Source organism: Ambystoma mexicanum, unplaced genomic scaffold (genome assembly GCF_040938575.1).
Source record: "Ambystoma mexicanum isolate Mex_15411 unplaced genomic scaffold, UKY_AmexF1_1 Mex_scaf38, whole genome shotgun sequence".
Taxonomy (NCBI): domain Eukaryota; kingdom Metazoa; phylum Chordata; class Amphibia; order Caudata; family Ambystomatidae; genus Ambystoma; species Ambystoma mexicanum.
In genome coordinates, this window is record NW_027182453.1 from 339,581 (window position 1) to 352,791 (window position 13,211).

A 13,211-nucleotide genomic window follows, 5' to 3' on the forward strand; every position below is an offset into this window, starting at 1 on the left:
ATCTTCTTTAGCTGAGGGTTAAGGTATGGACGGGCACACCCTGCAGATTTGAACACCAGCACCTACTTCTCTTTACCCCACCTGCTCCGTCACGACCAGCTCCCTCCAAGTAAACCTCTTTCCCACCCCTCCACTGACCCATTACGACCATCTCTTTACCCCACATCCTACGTCACGACCCACTCTCTCCATGTTCATAACAATACATTTTAAAAAGTGGACAATAACATTTATTCCAGCATTAAACTTGAATAGAGGTGGTCACCCCACTAATTAAAACAAATAAATCACCTCTGAACAGCAGATTACACAAAAGTGAAGCCAGAAAAAAAGAGATTTAACACAGGAATGGAGCTATTACTAACAATTTATATTTAATGTTAACACAGTGACATATTGGTGGAAGCTCAATACTCATTTTATCAGCATTTCACTCAGTGTATGAATCCCGATGGAAGACATTTACATTAGACATGTCAATTTATCCAAGATCAGCTTTATTTTGTAAACATTTATATCCACTATTCCTTCTCGGAAATTAGAGAACAACTGTGATATCATTACACCCACAACTCTCATTTCAGACAGAAAGGCACCATTTCATTTCCAAATGTGCATGAGTTGTATTGTCTAACAACACAGAAAACATTTCTATTCCATTTGCCCTTCCTACTCTATTCACAAAATGTCACTTTTCTAAAATACATGGCCACATAATTTAATGGGACACTTGACATCTTCTCTGGGCCCTTCACACCAAACAAATTTCTTATAACATAGCTTTAAAAGTGGGCAAGCCCCCTTCCTTGTGTAATTGCACTTCATTGTGCTGATCCCAGGCTAGGGAACCATCTACTACTGCCCCAATAGATAGGCAATAGTATAATACAGTACAGGGGATCCTAAGGTGAAAAGAAAACTGTAGTGCTGTAGAACATGCTACAAAAAGTGGAAACGCTGCAGTATTCAGCAAGGATGGCCCTCCTGGCGACGCAAGCATTTCTTTGGAAACTGACTTCTGGAGTGCTATTGGAGACTCCAGTTTTATAGATTCCATTCTCCATGGTTTCCCTTTGCAAAACAGTCTTTGCACATGTGTTAAAACACAACTTATCTGTAAGGCTGGTATTAAGAGCTTGTGTGGAAACATATATCACAAGATATGCGCAGGAACCAGTGTTACAAAAAATATAATCAATTTTATTTTTAGTGCATACTAAAAAACAAGGACGTCAATGGTCCATTTATAAAAAAAAGGCCAACGTGTGACAACATATAACAACAGTGAATCAAACACTATATTCAAAAAGCATACAAATGTATCTCTAGACAACTGTTAAATCTCAACACATTGTGTACAAGGGTTCCTTTCAAAAATGAATGATAAAGGCTTATGATTGGAAGTCACCTTGTTCTACTAACTCCACCAAAAGCAGCAATGAGCTTTGTTGAGATTTAACAGTTGTCTAGAGATACATTTGTATGCTTTTTGAATATAGTGTTTGATTCACTGTTGTTATATGTTGTCACACGTTGGCCTTTTTTTTTTTATAAATGGACCATTGACGTCCTTGTTTTTTAGTATGCACTAAAAGTAAAGTGGATTATATTTTTTGTAACACTGGTTCCTGCGCATTTCTTGTGATATATGTTTCCACACAAGATCTTCATTTACAGTTGCCTCATATTAGTCTAAATCTCCAAACCTATATGTTGACATCAATAGGTAGCTTGCTTTGGGGACTTCTTCTTTTGCCCATGTACTACAGGCCACATCCCACAAGCCCCTAACAAAAAAGTGGTCTTTTCTGCTCATATAGCATTACCTCTGGTATTAAGAGCTGCCTTTTTTTAAAATTAAGAAAATCTTTCTCTATGGCACTTATTCACCCAAAGGTTTATGGGCTCTAACAGCAGGTAGACATTAAAACATAGCAGAATCCAGCAAAATGAAGGAAAGAAACCAGACTAGATGGGTCTATAGCACGCATCTGAAGGTCATTTGGCCCGTGGTAGCATGCAATCTTAGACAGAGGGCATTCCAGATACAGGGAGCCACACTCCCCCCCCCCCCCAAAAAAAAGGGTACACCACCTGCTCATCTAGAGGAATAGATTTAAAGGTACAGGGAGGACAAGGGTGGCAGGATCCAATGCAGAAAGGGGGACGTTTGCCATAAAGGACACAATGAGCTAACAAAGCACGTTAAACCCAATCTGAGAGGTCACAGAAAGCCAGTGCGGACTGTAAAGAAAGTGATATGCCACATTTCTCAATGGATGAAAAAAGCAGGTTAGCACTTCATGCCACCTGACGTTAGTCACATATGCCAATGAGCACAGAAAAAAACAGCATTGCCATAGTCAAATCTAGAAATAATTAGGGTTATAACATCTGATGAAGGATGATAAGCATCTATAAAAGGGCTGGTTGGCTGACTTGCTGAGGCGATGCTATGATCCTGTGAGAGGGAGAAGGGGGTGCACGCCTTAAACTGCACCTTTGAGTCATGATCTGGGAAAGTATTGCAATGGGGTTTGCTTGACTCAATAATGTGCTCCACATTTGGTTTTGGGATGATGCAGTGATATTTTGTTATGCATTTGAACATTATGATGATGTACATTGAAATGTATTGCTTGATATATTGTGATTTGCCATAAGATAGCTTGCATAGGCTCATCAAACCTATTACTTTAGAGGTTAAACATTTGTGATTTTCCTTTAGAAATGAGAGAACATTTTATACACATTGCTTCAGTGATAGAGCAGGTTTATTTGAACTTAGATGTTCCTTAAACAGAAGGCATAAGGCTGGAAAGGACTTGTGTCTGTCAATGGAAAGGCGATTTAAACCCCAGGTGAAGTTGGACAGTGCTTTATATGCTTGACATGTACTTTAATATCCAGGGCTAAAGAAGTGATGTGGAGTGATTTGATTACAGAATATGAGACTTGATGCTTACCAGACAAACACATGTTGGAATTCTAAGCGAACGTGGAGAGTTGGAATATGTTGTTATTCTAGAGAGAGAATGTGTAAACAAATACTTCCTTTTACAACATTAGTCATTCTTGGCTCTAAGACATCTGTACAGTGAAATGGCAATTGATAACACTGTTATGTAATGCATATTATGCCTCTTTCCCTGAAGCCTTTTTGTTTTGTGAAAACCTATATCTCGGTATATGTGCATTAGGTGTGACAGGAACTGCTGTGGATGTGTTGCAGAACCCAGGAGTGTAGTACATTTTAAGGGTGGTACATTGGTAGAGCTCTGCAATGGAGTTGGGAAGGGAAATGCATTTTGAGCACCTCAGAATCCACTTTTAGAATCTATGAAGCAAGACCATAATATCAGTACTTAAAAAGAAGAGGAGACACCCTCTTGGTTCCATTTCAGTAGCAGGCAGATTCCCTGACGCATAACAAGGGCGCTAGACCTTAGCTAAGCCAAGAGCTGGTGGGAGCCCTCCCCTTATGGTCAGAGCCCTTACTAGCTGCCGCGGTCCCAAGGCCATCCCATATATCCTATGAGCATCTATAGTTATTGCTTCAACCACTGAGTCTAAGCTTTTGCAAAATGTTGGAGCCCGTTAATTAGCATGGAGTCCTTATGCAAAGTCTTTCATAGGATGGTTACCTAAACACAGAAGGTACAGTCTCCCTTCAAATAATACAGAAGGGATGCATTTCGAACAGAGATTGGACAATCATAATCAGCCATCATTTGTATTAGTCAACAGCCATGGCAAACTCAGTAGCATTGTAGACGCACCTCCTTCTCTCTGAAACATCTTCAATTTCAGAAGAGATTTCACCACCTACATGTCCTCTCTTATGGCAGATAACATCCTGTGTACTGAGGTATTCGCCACATTCACTCTGCTGAACAGGCATACATGTTTTGTCTTGTGTCTAATAAGGCGTCTCACCTGTATGTGTACTCTGGTGGCAAATAAGTTGTCGCTTTCGAGCAAACCCTTTCCCACATTCAATGCACTCATAAGGTTTCTCACCTGTATGTTTTCTCTGGTGGATAGTAAGATCTCCCTTCTGAGCAAACCATTTCCCACATTCAGTGCACTTATAAGGTTTCTCACCTGTATGTGTTCTCTGGTGGATAGTAAGCTCGCCATTAGTAGCAAACCCTTTCCCACATTCAGTGCACTTATAAGGTTTCTCACCTGTATGTGTTCTCTGGTGGCAAATAAGTTGTCCCTTCTGAACAAACCCTTTCCCACATTCAGTGCACTTACAAGGTTTCACCCCAGTATGTGTTCTCTGATGGCTAGTAAGTTCGGACTTTGTCAAAAACCCTTTTCCACATTCAGTGCACCCATAAGGTTTCTCACCAGTATGTGTTCTTTGGTGGCGAATAAGTGGTCCTTTCCGGGCAAACCCTTTCCCACATTCAGTGCACACATAAGGTTTCTCACTTGTATGTGTTCTCTGGTGGCTAGTAAGCTCTGACTTTGTAAAAAACCCTTTTCCACATTCAGTGCACTCATAAGGTTTCTCACCTGTATGTGTTCTCTGGTGGATAATAAGATCGCCCTTTGCAGCAAACCCTTTCCCACATTCAGTGCAGCCATAAGGTTTCTCACCTGAATGTGTTCTCTGGTGGTGGATAGTAAGCACGCCCTTTGTAGCAAACCCTTTCCCACATTCAGTGCACTTATAAGGTTTCTCACCTGTATGTGTTCTCTGGTGGCAAATAAGTTGTCCCTTCTGAACAAACCCTTTCCCACATTCAGTGCACTTACAAGGTTTCACCCCAGTATGTGTTCTCTGATGGCTAGTAAGTTCGGACTTTGTCAAAAACCCTTTTCCACATTCAGTGCACCCATAAGGTTTCTCACCAGTATGTGTTCTTTGGTGGCGAATAAGTGGTCCTTTCCGGGCAAACCCTTTCCCACATTCAGTGCACACATAAGGTTTCTCACTTGTATGTGTTCTCTGGTGGCTAGTAAGCTCTGACTTTGTAAAAAACCCTTTTCCACATTCAGTGCACTCATAAGGTTTCTCACCTGTATGTGTTCTCTGGTGGATAATAAGATCACCCTTTGCAGCAAACCCTTTCCCACATTCAGTGCAGCCATAAGGTTTCTCACCTGAATGTGTTCTCTGGTGGTGGATAGTAAGCACGCCCTTTGTAGCAAACCCTTTCCCACATTCAGAGCACTCATAAGGTTTCTCACCTGTATGTGTTCTCTGGTGGCAAATAAGGTGTCCCTTCTCAGAAAACCATTTCCCACATTCAATGCACTCATAAGGTTTCTCACCTGTGTGTGTTCTCTGGTGGCCAATAAGGGGTCCCTTTCGAGCAAACCCTTTCCCACATTCAGTGCACTCATAAGGTTTCTCACCTGTATGTGTTCTCTGGTGGCAAATAAGGTGTCCCTTCTCGGCAAACCCTTTCCCACAATCAATGCACTTATAAGGTTTCTCTCCTGTATGTGTTCTCTGGTGGCTATTAAGCTCTGCCTTTGTAAAAAACCCTTTCCCACATTCAGTGCACTCATAAGGTTTCGCACCTGTATGTGTTCTCTGGTGGATAGTAAGCTTGCCCTTTTCAGCAAACCCTTTCCCACATTCATTGCACTCATAAGGTTTCTCACCTGTATGTGTTCTCTGGTGGATAGTAAGCTTGCCCTTTTCAGCAAACCCTTTCCCACATTCATTGCACTCATAAGGTTTCTCACCTGTATGTGTTCTCTGGTGGATAGTAAGCTTGCCCTTTTCAGCAAACCCTTTCCCACATTCAGTGCACTCATAAGGTTTCTCGCCTGTATGTGTTCTCTGGTGGCAAATAAGGTGTCCCTTCTGAGCAAAACCTTTCCCACATTCAATGCACCCATGAGGTTTCCCCCCTGTATGTGTTTTCTGGTGGCCTGTAAGCTCTGCCTTTGGTTTTGCAGCTGTATGCATTTGCTGGTGGCACATAAGTGTATCAAGAAAATGGACGCTATTCTCAAATTTAGTGCATGGATACATTTTTTCACCTATGTCTGCATGTGGGCAATAAGTATATTCTTGAGATGGCAATTGTTCCCACAGTATGTGCACGTTTCAAGTTTGCCCGTTTATTTTGTCAGGGGCCCAATAAGAGGAGCTTTTCACTGAACCTTTTCCCAAATTCAAAGCACTAATGCGAAGTGATTTTCTTACTGCAAATAACACATTATCATTTCATGCTAGATAGCACTCTACCCCGTAATTGACAGAATGAATATGCTTGGTCACTGGATGTTACCACGTAGGTGTTGCATGGGCGGAAGCCATCATGTATCCAACAAGCTTCTCAATCTCAGTTTCTGAATACTCTGATAAGACAACTGGACCCCAAACTTGCACTCTTCTAAAATGCTGGGAATTTGCGTATTCTAACAATGAAGCTTTTCACTGCGATAGTCCAGAGAATCGAACAATCACTGTTGCATTTCTGGGGCATCAGTCACCTATTAACATAAAGGAGATGCACATTATTTGTTTCAACACGTTCACAAATCGCAGGCATCACATGTAATAAGACGAATCTACTCGGTAGTAGTGATATTAACTCGCGTAGTAACTTATACGGCTTTGAAGGGCCATCTGTTGGGGAAAGACGCCCCGATAGGTGGCAGCATAGTGGTGCTCCAATAAGAGCATTTAACAGGACCGAGGTAACATGCAGCAGGAATAACACGGTTCATTTTTATTTAGAAAATGTTAGCATCCAAAGCATTAGGAGAAAACTATTTTAAATTGATATCTTAATCATCAGAAACATGTATATACCTTCTATTTTATTTATTCAGAAATGAGTACATGGAAGCTCCCAATTTCAATATACAAATGATAAAGGCAGGAGTTTGCCACCATTAGGATGCCTGCTTGACGAGTCCATTAGGTAACCACTGATGACTTGTGTACTGGCCCAAACACAAATAATATAATCAACAGCACCATTGAGCAAACACAGACAACATTGTGATTTAAAGGGAAAGCACCAATCTCTTCCCACAGTGAGAATGACACAGGCCATGCTGGCACTACATTCAAACACGGACTTTAAACCTAGATAAACTCCTAACTCATCCATCTCCCCCAGGAGTGACAGAAATAACAAGCCTGTGTCAGTGTCACGATCCAGAGGCACACACACATGAGGAATCCACTACAAGCCAATGTTAATACAGGGTTACATTCTAGGCACTTTCGGTTTCCAGCAAGCCGGCGTACTTTCCCTTTAAAGAAAAGTCTTCAGTGGTAAGCCGGGACACAGGGACTGGAGATTGCCATGGCAACGCTGGCATCCCTTACGCTTGGGTAAGCTGTGTAAGGTCACATGTATTCGTCCTTATTAGCCCCTTCCGGTGTTCAGCTCGGTGCTTCTGAACAAACTTCGACTAGTGTTTTGGTTCATTGGTTTTTCTTGTTGGCAAACCCTGCTTCGTTTCGACGTTTTTGCATTTGCCTGCCCCTTGGATTCTGATTCGCCTCGTTAGTATTTTTGACCCGGACTGAATCTCAACCTGCTATTAGATTACCCTTGTTTGTAGTGATGCCAACTTCAATTTGTGCTTGCTTGGTCACGGCTCTATCGTTGTTCTTGTCCTTACCTGAACAGGGTTTCTTCTCTGCTCCTTCTGCCTTTTCCCCGGTGCTGTTCTACCTTACCTTCTTACTTTATCTCTGCTGTTCAAGTGAGGATGCGATCGTGCGCTCCATGGGATAGAACTTTGTTTTCTTCCGTCTACAACTCCAGTGAAGACGCGAACGCGTGCTCTGTGGGCAAGAACCTTTCTCTTCATTTCTTCTATGCATCTGAGGACGTGAACGCGAGCAACGTGGGAAAGGATTGTTGCTCTCCATCTTTACATGTCCAGTGAGGACGCGAACGCGCGCCAACGTGGGAAGTACATTTGTTCCTTTCCAGCTTTCTGGTAATGTTTATTTATCCTTGAGGTCTTCAGTCATATTTTCTCTACACTATCCGGATTCCACGGTAAGCACACTCCTAAGGGGGGTTTCTGGAGCTTAGGGGATATTGATCCCGAGGTTAATCCTGTTCTTGTTTCTACTATAGTTCCTATCCAAACCACCTGCCTGTGCCTTCAGAGTTTCTTGCAAGGAACCTGCGCTTATTGCCCAGCTCTGTATTGTTTTTGGTCTGATCTTTAGTTTAGAGTCAGTAAGGTTAATTTTGTTAACATGTAGATTGTTTCCTTACAGCTTGGTGATTCATGGGATCCATCCATCCATCTTCCAATCAATAGGTCCCTCTGCATGTTATTTTAGCATTCAGTAGGTTTGTAGTATTGTTAGGAAGAAAGTATAACTTCACTACGTGCAAAGTCTACACGTGGAAGCTTTGGCTGGCATTGACAGTCAGAGACAAATAGAATGACATTTCTGGCAATAAGGTAAAGTGTATGAGAGACTACCCAAACACCCCAATATCACCCCATTTGCCCTCTTAATTGTTTATACTAATGCCCCATTGCCAGGTACTGCATTTAATTGGCCGGAAGAGTCCAACTTCTGTTTCCCTGATCAGCATACCACTGGGCCTCATTACGAGTATGGAGGTACGGGGTAAAATTGTAGGTTACTCAGTTACTTCCAATTTTAACACTACGCAAATGATGAGGTTTGGTGTTCAGTGGAGGATTTATCTCCAGCAAAACCCTGGAGGTAAATCTTTCCACTCAATGGCAAAAGAAATCGGCAGAATTGGAGGAATTAGCGCAGCAGTAATTCCGCAGAAAGAAAGCAGGGAATGGGGAATTACACTGCCGCCACCACCACTTGTAATCAGGTGGAAATTTCGCCTGACCAAGTGGCGGTAACAGTAACTCCTCCGGACTATTTTTTGCAGGATTTACCTCAAAATGACCCCTTAACTCGTAATGAGTCCCACTGTGTAGGTTTCAGGAGGGGCTACATTCCATTTTATTGTTGTGTGGCTATAAATGGGCCTGTTACTTAACAGGCTCCCATAACATGATCCAGACCCCTTTTTGTGGATTCTGATCATTGCCACCTAGGTTGAATCTCAGCATGCCCCTGCACCCTCTGTGCTGTGACCAAGAACTGCTTTCATCCCGTCCCTAGTAACCAATGGGGATGCTGGCCCATCACTGCTAACATCAAATAATTGATTGCTGCCATTTAGTGATTACACACGCTGATCTACGGTGGAAATTCTAGTCATCCTACTCCAGGGGTATCTGTGCAACACAATCCCACATAATTCCATTGCCAACATCTGTTGCAAACCATATGGCATCAACCCTGGAATAAGACCTTATATACGTGTGAATAGTATGCATAGTTAGTACCCCAGGATGCGTGAGACACCAACCGTCCACCTGTCAGTCCTACCTTAGTACATTTATTGTACATCTAGTGAAGGTAGCTATCACAACAGTATATGCGAGAACCTTTGAGCGTTCCAGTATGGAGTACAAACGCCAGGTTGCTGTGAGTCAATAAAATCATTGTGAGTGAATAATGTTCCGAGTGGATAATCCCTAGAAGCCCCCCACCCCCCATTCTCAGGTGTGTCTACTGTGCAGCCACAACCTTAGGTTGTGTGTGCTAAAGCACCCTCCACTTTCGCCGTCTTCTTAAAATGTGGCTATTCTAGGCCTTCCTGTGGCTCCAGTCTGTTCCTCTTCGCGCCATGATGCCTCCTGGTGACCGTGCGCATTATAAATATTGTTAACATAAGAGAACTTTTTTAGGGTGTCAAGGCCCACAATATTCAACAATCTTGGCCTAACCATATCCCTGTGTGGCGCATATCAATCTCAAGTCCCCTATGAATCCAATTTCGGTGATCCATTTATCTGGCCACAATGTAATATAATGACCGATTGCAATCAAAAAAAATCCCTGCTGTACCTCAACACCCTCCATCCTCGTCTCTACATGTGCGCTTCTGAACTCGCTGAGTGAAAACAAATTAACAACTCCATCAATGAGGTTACTCTCTAGGAAGTAGAAAGAGCCAGATTACTGTCCTTGACGCAGTACCCCTCCAACAGAGCCAAGTGCATTGGTTCATTCAAGAGGCACTTATATCTTTGCCATCACCTTCCTCTACCAAAAACGTAATGCACATGTTTTCCCACATCCTTGCATTGCTCCACAAGTTGGTGTACTGCTTTCAGCAGGACTTTCAGGATCCTATGGCTGAACACTTTCACAGGTTCGCAATGTATCGATATTGATATTTTATTTGTATCACGCTCATACACAAGTGTTACAGAGTGGGACAGGGCAAGGGAGGGGAAACAAGGGAGGACAAAACAACGATCTTACCAGGCCCAGTGACAGTGAGAACACGCAAGTGCAGGGGAGAGGGAAGTGGGAAAGTGCATGGGGGGGTGAAAGGAAAGTGCTAAGCAAGGGATAAAACAACAACTGGTAGTGCAGCCAGCAGGGTGGCAAGTGCAAGGTTAACAAGCAGACAAGGGGTGTCTGCAGGTAAGGGGACTTGAGGGTTGCAGATACAGATCCAAGTGCAAGGGTTGCCAAGAGGCATTGCAGGTGAAAGAATGGGTCGGCAGGGACCTGGGCCCAAGGTCAGAGGTAAGCCAGGTGCAGGATACTGAGGCAGATAGATCAGCAGGGGAGAGGAAGATCGAAGGCAGAAGCAAAGAGGAAGGTCTTGGGATTGCTTCCGGTACAGGAGGTGGTTCTCCAAGTTTTAGAGTGATAGGGAGTGTTCCAGAGGGAGGCCCCAGACGAGGAAAGAGTTCTACCCCTAACTCGTTGCTTGGGGAAGCGACGGACCCTGAGGGAGTTGGAGGTGAGGGATCAAAAAGCTCGAGTGGGAAGGAATTTACAGAGGGGGAGTTGAAGGTGTTTTGGACCCAGGACCCAGAAAGCCTTGTGGACAATGCAAAAGGTCTTTAAATGTAATTCTTGCATCCACTGGGAGCCAATGAAGAGATTTCAGGGCTGGAGAGATACGATCCCAGGGCTTGAGGCCAAGGACTTGACTTTACTTTTTTACTTTATTTCCATTATACTGTGCACCAATAAACCCAGAGGCGTGAGGGCGCATACAAAACAAACAACATGAAACATAAAAGCAGCGTATGCAAAGATTGGGAATTCGCATAATTAAGTTAAGCAAAAGAAATGCATCAAACGACTAAAATGGAGATGGACTGGGAAGGAACAGTTTAAGCACAAAGAAGCAATAAGCCAGGGAACTAAGTACCACCCAGCATTACAATATCAAATCACAATTCGAAGATCCTCTTGGAAGATATTTACAGCGTCTTAGAAAGGCAGGTAGGGAGCTACCCACACAGCCCACTAATACACAGTCACTATTAAGTTGAGTACACCAGTCCTTAAGGTCCAATCTGCGAAGAATCAACAAGTCAGACCAGCGGACTGCACCCGATCCTGTTCTCTGGCGTAGCCAGGTGAGTACTTTATTCCGTAGTGCTTGTTTAGACTATTTAACTTCCATTTTCGGGATATTAGTTACAACAAAGTTCCTTTCATTCATAATAAAATCAAAGGTGTTCTGATCATTTATTCTAGGCCATTGTGACTTTCAGGATTGCAAGTTCCACAAAGAAATCGTTTTATGTTCATCGACCCCCACTACAGGTCGTTTAACTGCTAGTTGACCAGACCCCGGTACCAAGGAGGGTAAGGATGTATCCTGTGTCTCACCTTTAGAAAGCTTGGCTTCCTCATTAGCAACTAAAATTGCCCACTTGGCCATTATGGGCTCCACACAAGAGAATACTGTTTGTGAGGCATGGTCTGTTGACTCCCTTTGCAAGGTAACTTGACAGGCAAAATCTAATTTAATTGGTTGTAACAATGCGGATGGACTAGGGAGCACGGCTGTATGAGGTACCATGCATACTCTAGACTGATGTAAATCCACCACCCAAGCGCTCAGAGCATCCACCAGAACACCCAGATCAAAGAGACTAGAGCATAGTAAAAGCTCTTTGGAAATGCTAGCCATAATCAGGGGCCCTTGTTCTACTTGAAATGAAGCAGATGCTGCTGAAAGACAGGTTAACTCACCGAGCCCACAGCATCTACCACACCAGTTCTTCATGTGCTGCCGTGAAGATCCGTAGGATTCAAATTCCCAGCTATTGGGACAGTCACGCCACCCTTCTCACTAATGCCTATTTCACCCACTGACAACCGACAGGCGCAGCCGACCCACGCAGAAGGCACCGCAAAAGGCTCCTGTCCTGAGCCTGTGATACCTCATTCTGGCATGATTTCGTATGGAGCAGGAGCTCCTTGTCTAAGCGTTCGCAGGAGCAACGCGATTACCACAAAGGCATGGTAATTTTCAATCGAGGTAAGCCCATGGTCTCTGCATACCTCCCAAGCCTCTAAATATACTATTCCGCCAGCACAGTATATTACTAGCAGCATATTTCCACGGCAGCTTCATTTGCTGTGTTTACCCCCTTCCTTGAGATCACCAGCGTCTTGCTACATAGCACTCCGAACCGCAAGGATTTCAAAATACAACATCTAAGATAGCCGCCACCTCTTCACACCAGGTAGCGACTTCCTGATGTGGTCCGTGCTCTCACAGATGACTGGGCTGCCTCCAGTGCCTATTTCACCCAATCACTGACAACCGACAGGCGCAGCCGACCCGTGCAGAAGGCACCGCAAAAGGCTCCTGTCCTGAGCCTGTCGTGGCCGTACAGGGCCAGTGGGCCAGTTACGCTGCCCATGTATACTCAGCCCTTCCGGTAAGACTGATCCTCCTGCTTGCCCTCTCCGCGCTGCCACCCTTACGCACTGCGTAGCCACCGGCCTCATACCTCCCTATTAACTGTTCTCGCCATCCATGACTGCCCAGTAACACGGACACGTCTGACCCTCAAGTGACGCTGCATCTACTGCACGTCGCCCGACCAACGTAACTGGGCCAGCTGCAGTTTCAGTATCTTTCCACAACTCTCTTCGTGTCACCTATGTATCACCATACTTTTTGTTCTGTTGGATTTTAAACGTCCGAGCTCCGACTTCTAAGGTCTATGATTATTCACGTTATCACACCGATATCTATGCTTTACCACCATTGTTTTTAAATTGAATCACGCTGCATTTTAATGCGCCCCTCTAGGGTTAATATACTGCAAAGCACTTCGTAGGAGTGTATGGTTAAACTACATTACTGCAGACTACTCAGGCATGTATACCTTTGTGT

General features: G+C 43.8%; 1 protein-coding gene across 3 annotated transcripts in view; it reads right to left on the reverse strand.

Moving 5' to 3' along the window:
• Positions 1–1,579: 1,579 nt before the first annotated feature.
• The window catches only part of LOC138559108 (zinc finger protein 268-like), a 91,107-nt gene continuing 79,475 nt past the window's right edge, over positions 1,580–13,211 (reverse strand). For all 3 annotated transcript variants that reach the window (XM_069642679.1, XM_069642678.1, XM_069642680.1), the window contains one exon: positions 1,580–6,462. In XM_069642679.1, the coding sequence (XP_069498780.1) occupies positions 3,920–5,998 (2,079 nt within the window). In that variant the 5' untranslated portion in view covers positions 5,999–6,462 and the 3' untranslated portion in view covers positions 1,580–3,919. The remainder of the gene's footprint in view (positions 6,463–13,211) is intronic.